Genomic DNA, 21,070 nt, shown 5'->3' with positions numbered 1-21,070 from the left:
CCATGAAGAAAGCAATGCAGAGATAATAATCATAGCTGGTGGGACGCAGGTGGGCTGCAGCAACTGGTTTGCTTATCGTTTGTCCTGTAATCAGATTCTGTCCAGGGAACTGAAAGAACTTCTCATGCATTGCTTTGTATCGTATCATCACCACCATGGACAGTTCTCTGCATGCTTGTACAGACAATTATATCATCACGGATAAAGAGAAGCTATCATTGCAGAATTATATTGGGGTACAGATCCCGGCTTCCCTATGAAGAGAATCCCTGACCTGGAGTCCTCAGATATATACACGCATGTTCCAGGGCGCCGATTCATCCAATAGTGAAAGAATCAGGAGTTTGACGGCTTTGGAAAATTCACCTTCGAGAAGTGTCAGCCATGACGCCCCATATTTCTATCTTGCAAGTCTCCCCTAGCTGCAGCGTCTGTGTAAATCTATAGATCACAATCACATGGGGAATTGTGCCTTGTGTTATAGCGAACACTCCATCATTTAATAAATGTTTGTTCTGTCCGAAATGACATGTGAATATTCATCCACATACATTGTTTCATTTGTTTTCATCCACCCTATAATGTGTCACACTAAACATGGCTCTGGTGGAACATTGGCGCCCCCTTCTGGATATTTCTGTGCCGATTCTGAAATAGTTGTATTGTTTACATTGTTCTCTATGTGAGTATTAGGTGACATTGGAATTATATCGATTGATTTTGATCATTGATCTATTAACTGATTTGTCAGATCTGTAATTCTGCATTGATCAGGTCTCAGTCGCTCTGTAGCCGTTGATGCAGAGTCCTCCCACTCAATCACAACAATTCTAAATCTTGTCGTTTTGTTACAGCAGCGATTCCAGCAGTACCTCGAGTGATGAATCTCCCGCCAGGTCGGTGCAGTCGGCCGCTGTTCCCGCCCCTCCTGTCCAGCCGCTGCTGTCTCTGGACAAGGATGAACCACGGAAAAGTTTTGGGATCAAAGTCCAAAATCTCCCTGTGCGTTCTACAGGTAAAGAAAAATCACCGTATGATTGGGACATACAACAAAATCCCTAAAAAACAGAGGATGTTTGTATATACCCTAATGTGGGGATGTAAATGTATATTGGTTTCGGTCTTGTGTCAGAATAAATGTCGCCACCGCTGGTCTGTCTTTGTACCTCTCCTAGTTTTGTGGTGTTCTGCTTAGTTGTACTGGTGCTGGTATAACAGGTTTGTGTGTTTCCCCCCCCCAGATACAAGCCTTAAAGATGGCCTCTTCCACGAGTTTAAGAAATATGGCAAGGTGACGTCAGTGCAGATACACGGAGTGTCTGAGGAGCGATATGGCCTGGTATTCTTCCGGCAGCAAGAAGATCAGGAGAAAGCACTTAATGCATCAAAGGGCAAGCTGTTCTTTGGCATGCAGATAGAAGTGACAGCCTGGGTCGGCCCAGGTAAGTTATCGTTACCACATCTCACACATACACCACTTAACCTATCCCTCACATACACCTTTACATTTACCTTTATATTTTCTTTATACATTGCTTGCATTCATTTTCACCTTAATTATCCCGTATTGAACCCAGAATTTTTTTTAAGCTGGGTGGGATGAAATTGCAGGTGGGTGGCAGCCCCTGTATTACCCAACTCATCAGTACCCACCCTAAAACTGCGGGGTGGTTTCTAAAAAGTGCCAAGTGGTGCGCCCAACTAATTCGGGCCGGGGAGAAGACTGCTTAGTTTACTTGTACCATTTACACTGACTTTATAACGTGTATATGTTCTTGGTTTATACATGTAGCCATTTTTACTTCGGTTTACACAAACAAATATTTTACTATGCCTTCAAATTCCAAAAGCTTCAAACATGTCTATCTGTCATCCCTCCAGAAACAGAAAGTGAGAACGAATTTCGACCCCTGGACGAGAGAATAGATGAATTTCACCCCAAGGCCACCCGGACTCTTTTCATTGGCAACTTGGAGAAAACCACCACACACCTGGACCTACACAATGTATTCCAGCGCTTTGGAGAGATTGTGGTATGTAAGCTTTGCATTGATCTCCACACAGTATTGTCTCCTCCTCTTGCTGGCTTTGTGAAGAATTCTATCACATGCTTGGGTATTTAGATCTGAAGCCTGAAATGGGGATCGATATCCTCAGACCTGAAATGTGATCTTTGATTTTGCCTTCCATTAGTAATCCATATGTCCAGCTGTAGTTTTGTGAATCTGTCCATTTTTAATCCTGTTAAGTTGCAGCTGGGTTGTATGTTCATTCCGTTCTATTGATCTGACTGTATTTCTCTCCTCCGCTGTCCAGGATATTGATGTGAAGAAGTTGAATGGGGTTCCACAGTATGCCTTTCTGCAGTACAGCGATATCACCAGTGTCTGCAAAGCTATTAAGAAGATGGATGGAGAGTATCTGGGGAACAACCGGTTGAAGGTAACCATACTGAATCAGCCTTTTTACATTTTATTGCTTCGTTCTACTTGTCCTCAAACGTCAAACTTACTACAGCTTGGAGGCCTTAAAATGGAATGTCTGAGTATCCGGGCCACCTAAGGACCCTGAGTGCTATACAGAAGTTGTGAACCAATACTAAATAAAAACTTCCAAACAATATAAAAGCGCCTAACTGCTTCTAGGATGTCTTAGGGACCCCAGGGCTAAAATCTTTCTGCACAGGTCTGCTAACCCTTTTCGTTTTTGGATTTGTTTTATGTTGGTGTTTAACGCACACGTTGTTTTAAACTTGGTAGTAAGGAATTGTAGACGGGTGGCAGCCCCAGTATTGTGACCCAACTCTTCAGTAACCAATGAAAAACAGCCCGGTGGTTACTGAAAAATGCTGGATGTTGCGCCCAGATAAAAGGGGCCGGAGACAACCCTGCATTAACATCATGGAAAGTCTCCGATATTAAACAGCAGATTTAGGCAAATAAAAGAACCAGAAATATGGAAGGTGCATGTCTGGGTCTCCCTGTTGGAGTACCAAAGACACCTTACAGCCATCTGGTGACTTGTCTTAGGGTGAACGGACTCTTTATTTTGTAATGCTCTGTTCAGGAAACGCACCATTTTCAAGTGATAAATAGTAAAACCATTGTCAGAATGAAGGCCCCAAAATTTGCATCTTCTGTTCACAAAGCTTACATGCCTTGGGGATCAGTGCTCATCAGACTTATAATCCTCTTCTTTTCTGCTGCCTGCGATTATCCTCACAATGCAACAGATTAGGGGCCCGGTGCTGGGACGGCCAGTCTGTGGCCATTTGGAGCGGTCACAATAATAAAAAGGGAAAGAGAAGTTCCAGAGCATAAATCTGTGGTTCTGCTAGGCCATGCTTGTGTGAGATCAGCTGGGCTTTGGGTTGGTTGGAAGTTCCTTAGATATGTCCATGCAAGAATTGTGACTGTTGTATTTTGTATTTTATTATATATGGCCCCCTATACTGCTAACCCAAACTATGGGGCTTTCTAAAGCTTTAAGAATCCATGAATTTCATATTCTCTTTACTACTGGAAAAGTGAACTTACACTGTAAATTTTATCGCCCACAGCTCGGTTTTGGAAAAAGCATGCCAACCAACTGAGTCTGGATAGATGGCTTGTCCTCCAGCGTCACTGAACAGTATTTAACACGACATTTTAGCCGTTATGGGCCCGTTCTAAAGGTAAGTGGGCATGAGGTGGCATAGATATCCCTGCATCCTCTCACAATCTTTTCTGTCCTTTCACACTTTAAATACATTGTCAGACATGGCAGCCTACGTGGAAGGACAGGACACGTCTATTATAAGTGGTTCTGATTGTTTATATGATGGTAATTATTTAGTACACCTTTAGATTTCACCATGCTAATGGCATGGGACTCCAGACACACATAAATGGCAGCTGACTGTGGAAGGAACCAAATATAACATTGCAATACAAAGCTTTATTGTTCGTTTAGTACAAATCCACAGCTGTCTTACCAGTAACAATAACCTATGGGGGTTATGCAAAGCCCAACCATAGAGCCGTTAGAGTGAGTCAAATTGTAAGCCAAGTCCAAAGACTTCTCAAGCTCCTTGTGTTCCGTGGGACAGAAGATGAAATTGAACTTAGGAAACTTCCTCGCTGAAACAAGAAGATTACTGATCTTTGAATGGGCGCCGCTCTTATGTGTCCTCTGTTTTTTGTTTTTCCCTGACAGGTGGTGTACGACCGCTTTAAAGGCATGGCCCTGATTCTCTACAGTGAGATTGAATTTGCCCAGGCAGCTGTAAAAGAGACCAAGGGGAGGAAGATTGGTGGGAATACCGTTAAGGTGTGCACAGACCACCTTATTAATCTGCGTCATTATTGAAAATATTTGCATAGAAAAAAATGAATCTAGTTGTGGCAGGGCCTCCCTGGTAGGCTGATGTGTAGCAGAGTGTTAGCCTTGTGTCTCTGGTGTTTTCTTTAGTCTCTCTTGTTACTGGTAAGCAGTAAAAACTCTGCGGCAAGGTAACCTGGAACATTGTAGATTTACATTTTGTGTATGATTGGCAGTCCCTTACCCATCCATACATAAATACCAGATGAATCATTCCAGACATGTCACACAGGCTTATACAGCACACTCTGCCTTGAATCATTATTCCCAGGACTCTATAGTGCCCTGCCTATATCATTTTCGCTTTCCCTATAGCTCTCTCCTTTTTCCTGTGTTGTCTCGGAGCGATATATCATGAAATGACAGCAGGTGCTTTAAAGAACAGTCCTTTTGATTTGATCATGTGATTCCAGGTTTTGCAGACATTGTCTGACCCATTTCCGCTCCAAAATGAAATGTCAAGACATTTAATTCCAAAAAACGAATTTTCTTTTACTGCTACCACTGAATTAAGTTAATGCATGTAGGCCAATTCTGATTCATAAGTAATCGACTGATGCAAAACCTCATTTTCAGCATTTTGCTAGAAACAGAGAAGTCATTGTAATACTTCCATCCATAAGCCTCTGCTTTTGTTTCATATTTGTCACTCTTTACTGTTCAAAAAAAGTGTTTTTTTTTGTTTTAAGTTCACCAATTAACAATATATTTTTTTGTCATGTGCACATCAGGTGGACTTTGCTAACCAGGAAAGTCAGTTAGCGTTCTATGGCTCAATGGAATCATCGGGACAGGATATACGGGATATCTATGAAATCATATCGGAGAGAAGGTGAGTTGTGGCTGGCTTTGTGTGTATTAAATAGGATTTACAATGATCAGCTAAAACCACTGAGGTTTTCTCCACCCAAGACCTCGCTATACCTGGATGTCGAGCAGAATGCGTGGCTTCCCCATACTTTTTACTCATTCATAACTTATTAATTAGTCCTGTTTTTGTAGTCTTCTTAAACTCAGATCATACCACAAAATGTCTTAATGTAATTATAGGTGTCTAATGATATATTGATCACTCCATTGTGGTTAGCTGGCTGTGCTTAATATTATCAGAGTCTATGTAAAGGTTCAGCATTTGTCATTTCCTAATACAAGTTTAAACCTTACATGCAGATATTGTCTCAGAGGCTAATTTTACTGACCAAGCCATTAACAGGGAATGTAATCGCTTTCATAGTTGCTAAACTATATTCTCTTATTTTTCAGAGGTGATGATACACGACGGGGATCTTACCATGAGTTCACTTCTACAGAGAGGACTTACTACGACAGCGTCCGCACAACAGGAACTTACCAGGAAGACTCAAGAAGAGACTATCCAGCTCGGAGCAGAGAGTTCTACCAAGAATGGGAGTCATACCCAACAGAATTATATGAGACGCGTTATTATGACGAGTCGAGAGAATATAGGGACTACAGGGATCCATATGAACAGGATATACGGGAATACAGTTATCGACAAAGAGAAAGGGAGCGAGAGCGGGAACGGTTTGAAACGGACCGAGAGAGAGACGGTGAACGAAGGCAGGTAGAGAGAAGCCAAAGCCCAGCACGATCAAGAAGACCTCAAAGTCCTGCAGGATCCCCATCGCAATCTGAGCGGATTACAAGCGACCCAGAGCGCAGAATCTATAGCCGCTCCTCTGATCGTAGCGGGAGCTGCAGTTCAGTTTCTCCTTCCAGATTTGACAAACTTGACAAAGCCAGGGCTGAGCGCTACATCAAAAGCGATAAACTCGACAAAGAGCATACATTTGACTCTGAAAGATCTGATAAAGATAAACGTCTGTTACGGAAGGAAAGGACTGATAAACTTGAAAAAGATAAAACGGATAGAGCCAAGCGAAAGTCCAAGAACCATTCGACAAGTTCACAGTCTTCAGAAACTGATCAGGATAATGAAAAGGAGCCAAGTATGGAGAAGCAAAAAGGGAGCAGCAAGCTGCTGGCCAGAGAAAAGAATGACAAGGACTCCAAAAACCGGTTGGATCTCATGCCTTGTGTGGTCCTTACTCGTGTGAATGAAAAGGAAGGGAAAGTTTTTGATCCTCCTGGTTTGGAAAAAGCCACCAAGACTAAGACAGACAGTGAATCCATGAAGTCACCATCATTGGATCAGAAGGCCCAGATATTACGTCTTGAGCAGTCCAAATTTGAACAAATGAAAGCTGAATCGAGAAGTAAGGTGCCAAAAGACAAACTCCTCTCCAGCCATGTTGAAGTTGTTGATAAAGAAAGCAAACAGAAACTAAAGAAGCACTTAAAGCCAGAACCTCCTACTGAAGGCGCATCTACTGCAGATTTGGACAAGTTAGAAGCTCGTAAAAGGAGGTTTGCTGATGCAAATTTAAAATGCGAACGACAAAAACTTGACGTTCGCCGAAACAACGCAGATGAGGATGACCTGCGGTTGAGTTCAAGGAAGCAGTTAGATCCTGCATCTTCAAGAGATTTCCCTGTGCTTCGGGAAGGGGAATTTGATAGAAAAGGCTCAAGGAAGGATATTTTGAAAAGGGATAGCAGAAAAAGTAAATCTGAAAGACTTTTTAATATCAGTAGCCCTAAAGATGGCCAAGACCACAGCCTTTCTGCTCGCTCTAACTCTGATCTACAGTTGCGTTTAGTAGAGCCGGTAGATGAACAGTTTGACTCCCCTGATGCCTCCAGTAAAAAGATAAACTTCATGAAGAATCTTCAAAGGCATGCGCAAATGGGAGAAGAATCGGATAAAGATTCCTCGAAAGATGATAGAAAAGCTTATGCCAATCTCTTGAGAGAAGGGATGGGCTTAGAAAGGTCAGAAACTGAAGAAAAGCTTGCAATTGATATCGATTACACACAGAGCTACCGAAAACAGATGGAACAGAACCGCAAACTAAAGCAGCAGATGGAGCTGGAGATACTGAAATCTGAAAAGTTTGGCAGTCCCAGCAAAGAAGCCGAGGAGTACGAAAGACGGAGTCTCGTGCATGAAGTGGGTAAACCTCCACAGGACGTCACAGATGATTCTCCACCAAGCAAAAAAAAAAAGACTGACCACCTGGACTTCGAAGTTACTAAACCTGAAAGACATTACAGGAGCTCCCGACAAATAAGCGACGAATCGGAAAGAACTTGTTCGCCAAGCGTTCGTCCTTTTGCATTTACCGAGGAAGACTTTACTATTGGCTCACCGCGGTTAATGCCGGTCAAAGAACTCAAGGAGTCTCCTCAAGTGGATGAGAAAAACATGTTTCCGAATTTGAGTCTTAAAGATGAACCTTATAAACTGTCATCTAGTGACTCGATTAAAAAGGAGCACGTTAGTGATATTGCCAAAGCTAAATTTACCGCTGTGAGCCCTGAAGAAGAGTATGGCAGATGGGAAAGCCAAATTAAGCAGGAGAGCAACAGAATGGATATTAGCTTTCCTAGCAACATTATAAAAAGAGAAAGCATCCGTAAACGCTCCAAGGACCTGGAACCTGGGGAGGTTCCTTCAGACTCTGATGAAGATAGTGATCAAAAATCAGTTTCACCTAAAGTGTCTTCAATTCTAGATGGTTCGAGATTTTCTTTTTTACTGCGAGATGGAGATGATAAACGAGACAAGGAGGAGAGGCTGTCTGGCTCTCTAGAAAGACACCGCTTTTTGGATAAGACGATTACTCCGGATACAAAAGCCTTGCTTGAACGAGCCAAATCGCTTTCCTCTTCCCGGGAAGAGAATTGGTCATTTTTGGAATGGGACTCCAAGCTTGCCAGCTTCCGCAGCAATAAGGAGAGGGAGAAAGTTGATTCAGCACCAAGACCCATACCATCCTGGTATATGAAGAAGAAAAAGATCAAGACTGATTCCGATGGGAAATCAGATGATAAAAAAGAAGATCACAAGGAAGAGGAACAGGAAAAGCAGGAGCTGTTTGCCTCTCGGTTTCTACATAGCTCTATCTTTGAACAAGACTCGAAACGTTTGCAACACCTAGAGAGGAAAGATGAAGATAATGATTTGGGCATTTTACGTCCCTACGGGAGGCAGCTTTCTTCCGATGGCATCAGCAGCTCTTTGGATCTTGTTCAGGAACCGGTTGTATTGTTTCATAGTAGATTTGTTGAACTGACGAGGATGCAGCAGAAAGAGAAAGAAAAAGAGCAAAGACCCAAAGAGCAAGAAAAGCTTGAGGAAAAGGAAAATCAGCCAAAGACACCTGAGACTGTTCCTGAAATCAAAGAACGAGAGAATAAGTCACCTGTTTCTATCGTGCCAACACCAGCACCACCACTTCCTCAGCCAGAACCTATTGCACCCCCTCCTGAGAAAATATTTGTTGAAAAAATTCCATCACCGCCTACTATTCCACCAGTAGAAGAGAAGCCAGCTGAGCCTTGTGAACCAGTTCCTGAGGAAACTTGTTCTCCAAAATTTGTGGCCCCAGTTACTCCTCCTCCTATGCCTGTCCCTCCACCTTTACCAGTGGAAACCGATCAAACTATTGATGAGACAAGTGAAACGCTGGCTGTCCCTCCAGTTCCTGAAGAGCTACCAGTTGTGGAGAATGCTACATTTCTAGATACAAAGCCACCAACACCCGGTGCTTCTTTTTCAGAAGTCAATGCTGATCCTGTCACAGAAATAAAGCCAGTGACTCCAACATCCTCCCCTACCAAGGCTGATGACAAGATTGAAGAAGTTGAGGCCTTTGAAGAAAGCTCCCCGGTGTTTTCAGGTACAGAAACAGATGTATGTGAAAAGAACAAAACTGTAGAAGAAGCGGAGCCACTCATTTCTGAAAATGATTTGGAAGCAGAAATTCCCATCACAGCAAAGAATAAGAAAACACCTAAAGGTAAAAGATCTAGCACCGCAGATAAACCAGCAACAAGGAAAAGTGTCAGGATTGACCGTGAGAAACGCAATCGCTCCACTTCTCCTCGTGTTGAGCCCCCAAAGCATTTGGAAACTAAAGCTGAACATGATAGAAGTTCAAGAAGTACAGCGAAGTCTCCAAGCACTGTTCCAGAACCTGAAGTGTCAGAGTTGAGTTTGCCTGTATCCCGAACACGCAGAAATGTCAGATCTGTCTATGCTACCACTAGTGATAACGATGGACCTTCTTGTAAAGAATCTGCTGATGCTCCTCGATCTACTCGGAAGAGATCAGAAAAAGATGTTCAGGAGACTCCTGTTCCTTTACCCAGCACACCGAGGAGAGGCCGACCACCCAAAGTCCGCAAGAAAGTAGTTGGAGATGTGTCCCCTATTAAAGCTGAAGTAATAAAACAAGATACAGAAGATACTGAAAGCAAAGAGGAGAATGCAAAACCCACTGAAGGATGGCGCTCTCCACGCTCTCAAAAATCCTCACAGAGCCATTCTCCTCTGTCTAGCAACCATCATGGTAAGAAGGGTAAAGGAGAAGCCATGTCCCAGTCAGTAGAGTCCTCGGCAGAATGGAACGAAGAATGCCTGGAAACCACTGCCACTGAAGACGAGTGCAAGCCAAAGCTAGCTAAAGAGGAAATATCTGAAGTTAAACATGAGCTAAAAGATGTAGAGATGGATAAAATTCCCATAGAAACCCCTTCTACTGATCAGGCGGAAAAGAAAATATCTTTAGAAAAAGGGTCAAAATCAAAAGTCGGACGGCCTAAAAATCCAAAGGGGCTTCCACGCTTGAGAAATGTGGAGATTCGCCTTAACCCTGACGAAGTGAGAGGTGCTTTGAGACCACATGAGGACGGTGAGCCGATGGTGATATCACCTGTCAAGATCAAAAGCCCTCAGAAGGAAGATAATTTAACTCCTCCTTTTACAAAACCTGAAGAAACTTGCTTTTCAGAAACACCTGAAAAAGAATCTCCAAAAGAACCCAAAATTTCACCTGAAGAGGCACAGCTGGCAAGACAGATAGAGCTGGAACAAGCTGTGGAGAACATTGAGAAAATAACAGAAACATCGGTCATTCCATCTTATAAAGAACCCCAAAGCGGAGAGGTTGCTGAAGCTCGTCCTGAAGAAGACGGCGATAAACCTGCACACCAGGCCAGTGAGACGGAACTGGCTGCAGCCATTGGCTCCATCATTTGTGACATTTCTACAGATGCTGAAAGTTTTCCTCCAGCTCCACCATATCCACCTGAAGGAGAAGCTGAGCCTCCTGCTGTCCCAGCTCCTCCACAGTCCGAAGACTTGGAGCCGGAGACCAATCAGGCAGTCAGTCGTCTTCTACAAGATTCCAGTACTCCTAGCACTGAAAGTGTTCCCCCTGTTCCCTCTGTTCCCTCAACTCAGACTGATCCTGAAGTAGACAAAGAACAGAGTTTTTGTGAGTCTTCAAGCAATGTTAGAGAGCCGGAGCGTTTGCCAGAAGCAGAGTCGCTTCCGAAGAGAACTCGAGGTCGGGCAGCTTCAAAGAAAAAGCGAAGAACTAGCAAAAAAAGCGAAACGGTGGAGAGCAATGTGTTTGTTCATGAAAGTATTCAAGGCAAATCTCCAAGGGCAGAGGAAAAGATCCCAGATGAAGAACCAAAGGAACAGCCTGAAGAAATTCCTGTGGCGCCCAGCCCCGAGAAGCACAATCTAGACACGAGCCTGAATTCCTCATCGGACGCCGTCTCCAAGGATGGCGATGAAGAATTTAAAGATGAAGACAGACCAGAGTCTGGTAATGTTTGTGATTCACCTCAGCCACTTTTTATCGATGATGTCAGTCAGAGCAGCTTCAATCTTCGCTCGAGTACTGAAAGTGCCCCGGTTACTCCCCCCAGCATTACCACCCCTCCAGCTTTGCCTGCAACTCCAGGAAAGACTGCGCCATCATCTTCTCTTCCACATTCATCACCAGCCATCTTACCTGACTGGATGGTAAGGCATGATGAAAATACAGCCGTATCTACTCCCCCTCCTGCTTTACCCCCAGATACCAAGGCCTCTGATGTTGATACCAGTTCAAGCACCTTAAGAAAGATATTAATGGAGCCCAAATATGTCTCTTCACCCGTTAATACTCCTAGTATTGTTACTGCTGCCATCCCTGAACCTGTGTCTGTTTCGCATGTTGAAGAACCTACTCATCCTCAAGTTGAAGCAATCAAGCCAGTTTCAGAAGAAAAATCAGCAGTTCCGCTCACTAACACAGTAGTCCCACCAGCAGCCGAGGCCCCGGTTTTTCAGGATAAAGCCACCATTGTGACCCCCAAGGCCACCTCTGTCATTAGTAGGATGCCACACAGCTTCGACCATGATGATTTGCCAAGAATCACACTGGCAAAACATTCTGCACCACACCAGCCAGCTCCACCATGTATACCATCTCAGAAGAGCAAACCGAGGCAGAACACAAACGACAGCCGTGCCTGCTTGAAGCAAACCATGACCGTTATAGAAGATCGGCCAGCAGAAACAGGGCCTAGCCCTGGCCTGAGGGTGAACACGTCACAAGGGGTAATGCTTCTCAGTTACTCTGGCCAAAAGACGGAGGGCCCGCAGCGGATAAGTGCAAAGATTAGCCAGATCCCTCCCGCCAGTGCCGTGGACATTGAGATACAACAGTCCGTGTCAAAGACTCAGATTAAACAGGAACCGCTTCAGCCATCTCCTATCATGCCAAAAGGACCGCAGACACCGGCAAATTACCAACCCTACAACGCATCCCCGGTTATCTCCACCATCAAACAAGAACGTTCTTGTTTGGAGAAGCCTGAATCAAGTCACATTTCTCTTCCTAACTCTTCCTCGCAGCCTTCTGCAGTGAAAGTACTGACACAAAATTCTGCACCGGTTCTGATGCACAGTCAGATGCTTTCAGGTCAGATTGTTTCTTCTGGGAAGAAAATCTCTGATATAAAGGTGGAGCCGAAAGGTCTTCAGTCTACCAATATGAGCCCCCACCACTCTTCTCTTTCCGTAAAGATTAAGACAGAAGCTAATCATGTGGGCTCTGGATCCAGTGCATCGTCTGACAGAGCACTACCCCATCTCAACATTAAACAAGAGCCTCATTCACCCTGTACCACTGGGCACTCATCTCCTTTTTCCAGATCTTGTCATCCAAGTGTTACTGCTTCTCCCGCATTGACTAGCAACCCATCGGTGATGCTGGCTCCTGGGCTACCAGTGCCACCTTACATTCCCAGCATGCATCAAGAACAGACTGTTATCATGCCACCCCATAGTGTAACTCAGTCTGTGTCACTGGGCCACCTTTCACAGGGGGATGTCAGAATTAATACCCCACCTTTACCAGGAATGCAGTACAGCTTGCGGCCAGAAGCACTTCACTCCCCAAGAGCAGCTATTCAGCCTCAGATGGATGTTCGACCTCAACGATCCAACACCCCGCAGCCAGCACCTATCCGAGATATGGTACTGCCCACAATGTCTTCCCAACATGGTGCTGATGAGGACATGCACTACCACCATCCTGTTAGCCGAGGTCCTTCTCATGTTCAGTCTGATGTATTGGTTATGCAACCAGAATACCGCATGCCCGGGTCAGGAATGCGGCTCGATCCATACAGCGTCCCTCAGGACGTCATAATGCCACGTGATGTTCGCATAAGGATGCATTCTCACATCAGCGCAGTAGGAGACCACCATCAGGAGAACAGACAGTCTCGTACACCTGAGGGCCCAGTAAAGACGCCTCCGGCCAGTAAAACTCCGCAACCTGTGAAGGAATTAGCTAAGCAACCCGATGTGAAAATGCCTCATTCACAACACAATGAAGCCAGAATGCTGAGCGGACTGAACTTATCGCAGCCGGTGGTCGTTCCTCATGGTGTACCCCTCATGCATCCATCTGGAAGCTCTTTCCATGATTATCGCCCAGTCTACACTGATATCTGTTCCTATCACCCTGCTGCACAGCTTTCCCACACACCGTTCTCTGCTGCATCGCCCATCGGATTGCAATCCCGGAGCATGACGCCATCCCAGGTAGGAGCGGAGTGTCCGCGTATTACATCTATAATTACAGTTTATCAGTTTGGGTTCTCTCGTAACTTTAAATTTTACTTTTTTAGGTTGGTCCCGATGGAGAGCTTTCTCATTCAAACCCCCCAGGACGCAAAACTCCACAGGTCAACCAAGATCCTAAGGTAGCGCAATCATCAGTTGGTGAGCAGGCTCACCATGCAGCTATTAGCAGACACCCCGGGCAGATTGAATCTCACATCCAGCACCTCCAGAGAGCTGCTGTGGACACGTCACGGGAGACTTCCTACCCATCTCCTGTTACGATAAACATGAAGCAGGATCTGCCCTCCCCTCACCAATCCCAGAAACAAGCTTCTTTCATGTCCTCCTCTGCCGCTGCTCTCTCCAGATCTGAAGTCCCCAAACAAGAACCTCCTCAGAGATCAGTGGACATGGTGCAGCTTTTAACAGTGAGTATGAGTTTCATCACTCGGGGAAAGTCTGTGGTAGTGCTTCTTCTTTAATATGACATTGTCAGATAATACTCCTTCTCTCTGTGCCCCCAGCTCCTATACCCTTCCCTCTGTGCCCCTATACCCTTCCCTCTGTGCCCCCAGCTCTTATACTCCTTCTCTCTGCTCCTCTGGGATGCCAAGCACTGCTATAATGGGTTCTAAATCCCTGTATACTTGTTACTGCAGTGTGTTCTTTTGCTGTTCCTTTTTATAGATGTCCTATATAAAACACCGCGTGTATAACACACAAATGGTTCCATTTTTTCTTACATGACCTTTGTATTTTCTTTCAGAAATACCCAATAGTGTGGCAAGGCCTCCTTGCTTTGAAGAATGATACAGCTGCTGTCCAGTTGCACTTTGTATCTGGGAATAATGTCCTGGCCCACCGGTCTCTGCCCGCCCCTGAGGGAGGACCTCCCCTGAGGATTGCCCAGCGTATGAGGCTGGAAGCCACTCAGCTGGAGGGAGTCGCTCGCCGCATGATGGTGAGTTCGCCAAATGGCTCAAGAAAGCTTCCCCCAAAATGTATTTGGTGCTCACAGTTGTGATAAAGAGATAATGATTAGTTATAGAAAACAGTTCAGTGTGCAAGCCTGCATGTTGGTAATTGCACTTCATGCATAATCTGCATTTCACCTTCAGCTTTTTGTAATTGAGATGTATAAAATATCCATCTACCATGGTATGGGTTGTAAATAGGTCGTGCCCACCCCATTCTCCAATATGGAAGCTGCACAATACAATTCCCGCAGGAAATACAGGCCATGTGTGCTGCTGACTGCAGCTTTAATGTAGTAACATAAGATCTTCCAAAACAAAATCCACCACTGAAGTTGTGTTTATTTTACCATTTTTGTAAAATGTAACTTTCTTATTTGCAGGTGGAGAGTGACTACTGCTTGTTACTTGCACTTCCATGTGGTCGCGATCAAGAGGATGTTGTGAATCAGACAGAATCACTGAAAGCTGCCTTTATTACCTACTTACAGGCAAAGCAGGCAGCGGGCATCATCAACGTGCCCAACCCAGGATCCAACCAGGTGCGTTGGCTTTGTGACCTGTAAGGATGGAGGGGGAGAGTCACTGGGGGTGCTGGAGCTAAGGATGTAGGAGAAGAGCTGCCAAGGGTGCCGGAGCTGAGGACGTAGGGGAGATCGGCCAGGGGTGCCAGAGCGGAGGACGTAGGGAAGGGTGTGGCCAGGGGTGCCAGAGCGAAGGACGTAGGGGAGGGTGTGGCCAGGGGTGCCAGAGCGGAGGACGTAGGGGAGGGTGTGGCCAGGGGTGCCAGAGCTGAGGACGTAGGGGAGGGTGTGGCCAGGGGTGCCGGAGCTGAGGACGTAGGGGGGCGGGGACGCGGCCAGGGGAGCTGAAGACGTAGGGGGGCGCTGCCAGGGGTGCCGGAGCTGGGGACGTAGGGGGGCACTGCCAAGGCTAGAAGTATTACACTAAAGCAATACGTTTCATGCATTTTATATTTATCTGATGTTTGATTGGTTGAATTTCCTTTCCGCTCACTTCCTCTTTTTATTTTTTTCCAGCCTGCTTACGTCCTGCAGATTTTCCCACCCTGTGAATTCTCCGAGAGCCATCTCTCCCGCCTGGCCCCGGACCTCCTAGCCAGCATCTCCAACATTTCTCCCCATCTAATGATCGTCATCGCCCTGGCCTGAAACAAGCTATAGAAAACCCTCATCAGGCAGCTGCGTTCATCCGCGTCCCCACCGATAGGCGGAGCAGGTTCTGCCGCTTCCTGGGATGTTTACAAATGGTGTACTGGCGGCTGGATGGGATCCAGCACCCCCCAAACGTGGGATATTCCAAGATGGTTCTTCTTCATGTGCTCGTTGTGTTTTTTTTATTTTATTCTTTTTAAAGAAAGAAGCTGAATCTGCCTTTGCACTAAATGAGTGACTCGGACCCGTGTACAGCGATCCTCTCCCCAGATAATTTCTGCGTGTATCATATTTCTGTAATGGGGGAGTCCGGACTGTGGACTTGGCGAGCAGGAACCTGTGAATATTGGACTAATGACCGAGGCTGGCCCAATGGACTACTGGAGACCATGGCCCATCGGTGGAGTCCGCTCTGCGGATCCCCTCGGATTTTGGGATGTACAGTTTACATGGAAAAAATTAAAAAAAAAAAAAAAAAAAACCACAAAAGGGAGATCTATTTTCCTTTCTTTGGATATTATAGGACTCCATGGGTGTGTGTGTATATAAGTATATATAATATATATTATATATATAAATATATATAATACTGACTCTACAGAATCAGACCCCCATGACATAACATTTTTTTTAATCTGTGCCAAAAATGTGTTTTCAAAAAAAAAAATCTTATTTTCATACTCGACGTATCGTCCCTCATTTGTAAAGTGCTTTCCATGAAGAACTCCGCTCATTGCAATCCGTGGAAGAGTGTTATACACTTGGACTAAAGACTTTTACCCCACATTTCCCCTTCTGGATTTATTTTTTGTTTTATTTTGCAGACGCCTCTTAATTTATGGAATCGACTTCCCCTCCCATTCTGGAGTTTTGTTTGTGTGTGTCCATTGGATTACAAACTTTATTAAAAAAAAAAAAAAAAAAAAATCGGGGCCGGTTTTACACGCTGAATGTTGATATTACCTGGTGAAACCTTGTGCCGTGGCTTCCGGCTGTCAAACACGCATGTGTGTGGTATGGCCTGATGTCGCTGTGTGTGTGTGGCATGGTACGTGGTGGCCTCGTGTTTCAAGAAGTCGGTTTACGTAGCTAGAACTCCCCACAGATTGGATTGATCAGATTGATGCTGCTGGGTTATGTTTTTATTTCCTCCTCAAATATTGGGGAATTTTTAGGCTGATTTGTGAGAATATTTGCTTTTCTATCCAATCACTTTCATATTTTGTAATTTCTCAAGGTATTGTAGATAATAGTGGTGATCCCGACATGGCGGTGCTTGCTCGGGCACTTCCTGTTAGAGGGTGACAATATACCGTCTGTGTTGTCACCCGCTCACATGGGATGGCTTTCCTATTTTCTTTGCAGTCTTATTGCCAATGGTTGTTGAAATGTTTATTCTCCCTGTGTATTGTGGAGATTTCCCTTCCTGTCCTGGTGAGGAAATCCCCTGTGGTCACATGAACCGGTGTCCCCATTGCCAGAATTATCCTCCTATATATTTCTGCTGGGGAGGGGTCCTGGTCACCCCCAGGTTTATACCAATCGGCAGAGGATTGCTGGTGTCAGCTTGAGGTTTGCTGCTGGTTGTGGTCAGTAAGATGTTCACACCATTTTATGGTTCCTCCCTGGAGGAGAATGTGATGGGTAGAGGTACATGGGTGGGCACAGCACCCATCTACCCTGTGCCCCTGGTCATTACCCTCAGTTTTCATGTCTGTGACCATACAGCTCCAGGGATTCACCCTGACCCTTCCAGCTGGAACAATAAGGGTAAGTTAGTTCCAAGCTGGCTGAAGGGGGCGCTGTTTGCACTTGGTGTCTTTATCCTCCAGGGGAAGATTTTGTTACTCCTTTAGAGAAAAGTAAACCAAGCACAGCACCTTCAGTGTAATCTATAGAAACCCCTCAGGTACAGGCAATCCCCCCCAGCGGTCTAATTCTGTCCGTATTTCCATTTTTTGCATGGGAATTAATTTTACATTGTAGGCCTATAATTCTTAGGCATACCTCACAGAAATATGTCCAATATTTAGTAAATTTAAATCTGTTAAAAATAAAATACAGAAACCTGTAGCATGTATAATATAATTACATATATATTATATAAAGATTTCTTTGTATAATATATTGTTAAGATTTCTTTGTATTGGACTCAATACAGCTATTTTTGTATTGAATCTAATACAAAATTATTTGAATTTCCTGCCACTCCTCCCGCCTGCACCAAAGTCACTGGGAAACCCCGGAGAATGTCTCTGCATTTGCCTGCTGAAGAAAGAAGACATGTCCCGGGGCCCAGCAGGCCCCTGGGGGCCACCAAAGGAAGAAGGTAAGTGGGTTTTTCCAATGTTTTTAGTGACACTGAGTGTGACTCGGGATTACCTCTTTTAGCATGTAAAATCCACCCTGGGATTACGACGAGGAGGGTTAATGAACATGGCAGTAATAAGATGCTACACCAGTGTATGATTCACTGCTTCTGATTGAATATTATTCACATTACTGGTTGTATGTCTGCTGCCCTCTGCTGGACATTGTGACAACTACTGTACAGTCTGGCTTTGTCTTTAAAGGAAACAAATATTTCAGCAATAAAAGATCCTAAAACAGGATTGCTACTGAACCAAGGGGGCAGATAATTATTCCCCCCCCAGCTACAAAAATAAATAAAAAGTCACATTCAGAATATTTCCTTTTCTCTTGCCTATACCAGCAACCAAGCACAGACAAGATGGCTTCCCAGTGGCTGTAAAAATTGTACTTATCACCAATTCCTACTGGAAAGGGTTTCGGGAAAGTGTCAGAAAACATTTTTACAATCCCTGTGCACTGACAGATATTTTCACTCCTTTATCCCACACAATAAAATTCAAGGGAGCTGGGACTGGATACAAGCCATTGGCTGAGCACAGCTGCATTCCCCCTCCCATCATTACTTTCATTACAAATAATTCAGATTGTTAAAAAATATTTATTTAGCGCATAAGGGCTCTGGTACAGGCCATAACTTACACAATACAAGTTTTACATCCCAATGTGACTCCAGCTCTGTCACATCCCCCACAGTCCATCTTACAAATGTACTTTACTCCCCCGGACTCTGACAATCCATTGGCTGCGGCTGCACGTCTGCGCCATCACGCTGGCGGAAGAGGAGGTCGCTGGACTGGACCACTTGTTCTGCATGCCATGCGGTCTGCGCATTATACTGCTGATAAATGTCTGTGTCCGACTGGAACATGACCAGGGCCTGGGCCGTGTGCATCCGTACGTGTTCTGCCAGGCTGTTAGCGTCCAGGAATTTATCACCGCAGGAGTCACAAGCATACAAAATCTGCGTGTTCGGGTCTGTGGAGAGATGAAATGATTACTGCAAAAATCACAAAGAGGACCAGTCATGGCACTAACTACTGCCTACAAAGATATATGGGGACAGAAGGTAGGTGCCTCCCCCACTCACATAACAGTGAAAGGGGGGGGGTATATAATAAGTCAGGCACTTGGGGACAAAGTGTAATGTGTAGATCCCAGGATAATAAACTTATTTGCATCACCTCCATTGCAAAGTGACTATAAGAGCTTGCAGAGAGCTGCAACATAACCGTATGCCTTGGTGGAAGCCGTCAGATCTGTAATGGTTCCCAATCTGAGGGCCCAGCCTGTCATTCATCTCATATAAAGAAGGGACCATTACCTGCTTCCTGCACCTGCTTCACGGCTTTACTGATCTCAGCTTTGAGTGCTTCCGTCTCATCCGCCGTCACCGAGGCCGAGATGGGGACCACTGTGGGACAAGAGAGAATGGTCACCGACTATACCAAACCCAATGCTTTTTAAAATACAACCGCCCCTCAAATGTACAGCAAGTACCTCCAAAATACAGCTATCAGCCTTGCAAAGAAAAGCTGCACCCAACAGTGAAGCTGCCCATCATCAACAAAAAAGAACTATCCAATCCCAGGCTTCCCTAGAGTGACATCATCAACACGGAACTATCCAATCCCAGGCTTCCCTAGAGTGACATCATCAACACGGAACTATCCAATCCCAGGCTTCCCTAGAGTGACATCACCAACACAGAACTATCCAATCCCAGGCTTCCCTAGAGTGACATCACCAGCACAGAACTATCCCAGGCCTCTCAGGAGGGATATTATCACCCACATAGAACTATCCAATCCTAGGCTTCCCTAGAGTGACATCACCAACACAGAACTATCCAATCCCAGGCTTCCCTAGAGTGACATCATCACCAACACAGAACTATCCAATCCTAGGCTTCCCTAGAGTGACATCACCAGCACAGAACTATCCAATCCTAGGCTTCCCTAGAGTGACATCACCAACACAGAACTATCCAATCCTAGGCTTCCCTAAAGTGACAACACCAACACAGAACTATCCAATCCCAGGCTTCCCTAGAGTGACATCACCAACACAGAACTATCCAATCCCAGGCTTCCCTAGAGTCACATCATCACCAACACAGAACTATCCAATCCCAAAGCTTCCCTAGAGTGACATCACCAGCACAGAACTATCCAATCCCAGGCCTCTCCAGAGTGATATCACCCACATAGAACTATCCAATCCCAGGCTTCCTTGGAGCGATATCATCACTGACACTGAACTATCCAATCCCAGGGCTCTTCAGAGTGACATCACCACCAACACAGAACTATCCAATCCCAGGCTTCCCTAGAGTGACATCATCACCCACACAGAAATATCCAATCACCACGTGAATTCTGATTGGTCAGCAGTAAGATAACAGTGTGATTCTTTAACATGAAATGAGTTTGTGGTCTCACCAGTCAGCTCGGTGACCCCGGAACTTGCGATATCTCCTGTTGCCAAGGTGACCATTTCCTCTGGGGCCACGGTCACTATGCTGACCTCCTCTTCATCCACCTCGCCCTCCTCCCGCTCAGCCATCTTCATACCGGCCTTTCCCTTGTGGACGGTCTTGACATGGGATCGCAGGTTGTCCACGCGGTTGAAGCCTCGGCCACATTTGTCACACAGATACGGTTTCTCCCCTGCCAATAAGATATGAAATGGTCAGATATCTCGCTGCCACACCCCAGGGTGACACGGCACCACCACTGCCTACTTACCAGTGTGAATGATCACGTGTTTGGTCAGGTCACCCACATTGACAAAGGCCTTGTTACAAACGTTACATTTGTGTGGCCGAATGTTGTCGTGATGACGAATGTGATTGGCCAGCTGACTGGACTGAACAAACCTAAAAGGAAATCTTGTTATATAAACCATCTATGGTGATGAGAATCCCCGGGGTCACCCCACGCACACTTACCTCTTACCGCAACGCTCACAGACATACGGCTTCTCCCCCGTGTGCTGCCGGACGTGAGCGATGAGCGAGCTGGCCTGTGTGAACGCTTTTCCACAAATCACACACAGACATGGCTTCTCTCCTGCAAGGCAACAACTCAGGTCAGGGGGCAATTTATTCTATAGGGCAGAATGTGAGGACACAGAGGCGGCTGTGGTATATAGGGCAGAATGCGAGGACACGGAGGCGGCTGTGGTATATAGGGCAG

The 21,070-nt window shown here is 45.4% G+C and overlaps 2 protein-coding genes across 3 annotated transcripts in view; one reads left to right on the top strand and one right to left on the bottom strand.

Moving 5' to 3' along the window:
• Positions 1 to 3,559: 3,559 nt before the first annotated feature.
• SPEN (spen family transcriptional repressor) lies at positions 3,560 to 18,836 on the top strand. 2 transcript variants are annotated; one of them, XM_072425647.1, is made up of 8 exons: positions 3,560 to 3,673; positions 4,195 to 4,308; positions 5,091 to 5,191; positions 5,623 to 13,333; positions 13,420 to 13,782; positions 14,121 to 14,315; positions 14,712 to 14,870; positions 15,369 to 18,836. In XM_072425647.1, the coding sequence occupies exons 2-8, from the start codon at positions 4,219 to 4,221 to the stop codon at positions 15,498 to 15,500; spliced, it is 8,751 nt and encodes a 2,916-aa protein (XP_072281748.1). In that variant the 5' UTR covers positions 3,560 to 3,673; positions 4,195 to 4,218; the 3' UTR covers positions 15,501 to 18,836. The 2 variants fall into 2 exon arrangements, with proteins under 2 accessions (XP_072281748.1, XP_072281749.1); XM_072425648.1 differs by lacking the exon at positions 4,195 to 4,308.
• ZBTB17 (zinc finger and BTB domain containing 17) overlaps positions 18,455 to 21,070 on the bottom strand; it is a 10,699-nt gene continuing 8,083 nt past the window's right edge. Inside the window, exons 11-15 of the mRNA XM_072425649.1 lie at positions 20,824 to 20,944; positions 20,621 to 20,751; positions 20,315 to 20,542; positions 19,198 to 19,287; positions 18,455 to 18,851 (exon numbers count right to left, since the gene is read on the bottom strand). Of these exons, the coding sequence (XP_072281750.1) occupies positions 18,589 to 18,851; positions 19,198 to 19,287; positions 20,315 to 20,542; positions 20,621 to 20,751; positions 20,824 to 20,944 (833 nt within the window). The 3' untranslated portion in view covers positions 18,455 to 18,588. The remainder of the gene's footprint in view (positions 18,852 to 19,197; positions 19,288 to 20,314; positions 20,543 to 20,620; positions 20,752 to 20,823; positions 20,945 to 21,070) is intronic.

This window comes from Pyxicephalus adspersus, chromosome 11 (assembly GCF_032062135.1).
Source record: "Pyxicephalus adspersus chromosome 11, UCB_Pads_2.0, whole genome shotgun sequence".
Lineage (NCBI taxonomy): Eukaryota > Metazoa > Chordata > Amphibia > Anura > Pyxicephalidae > Pyxicephalus > Pyxicephalus adspersus.
Note: the sequence above shows the minus strand (reverse complement) of the source record. Positions and strands in the feature narration are given on the sequence as shown.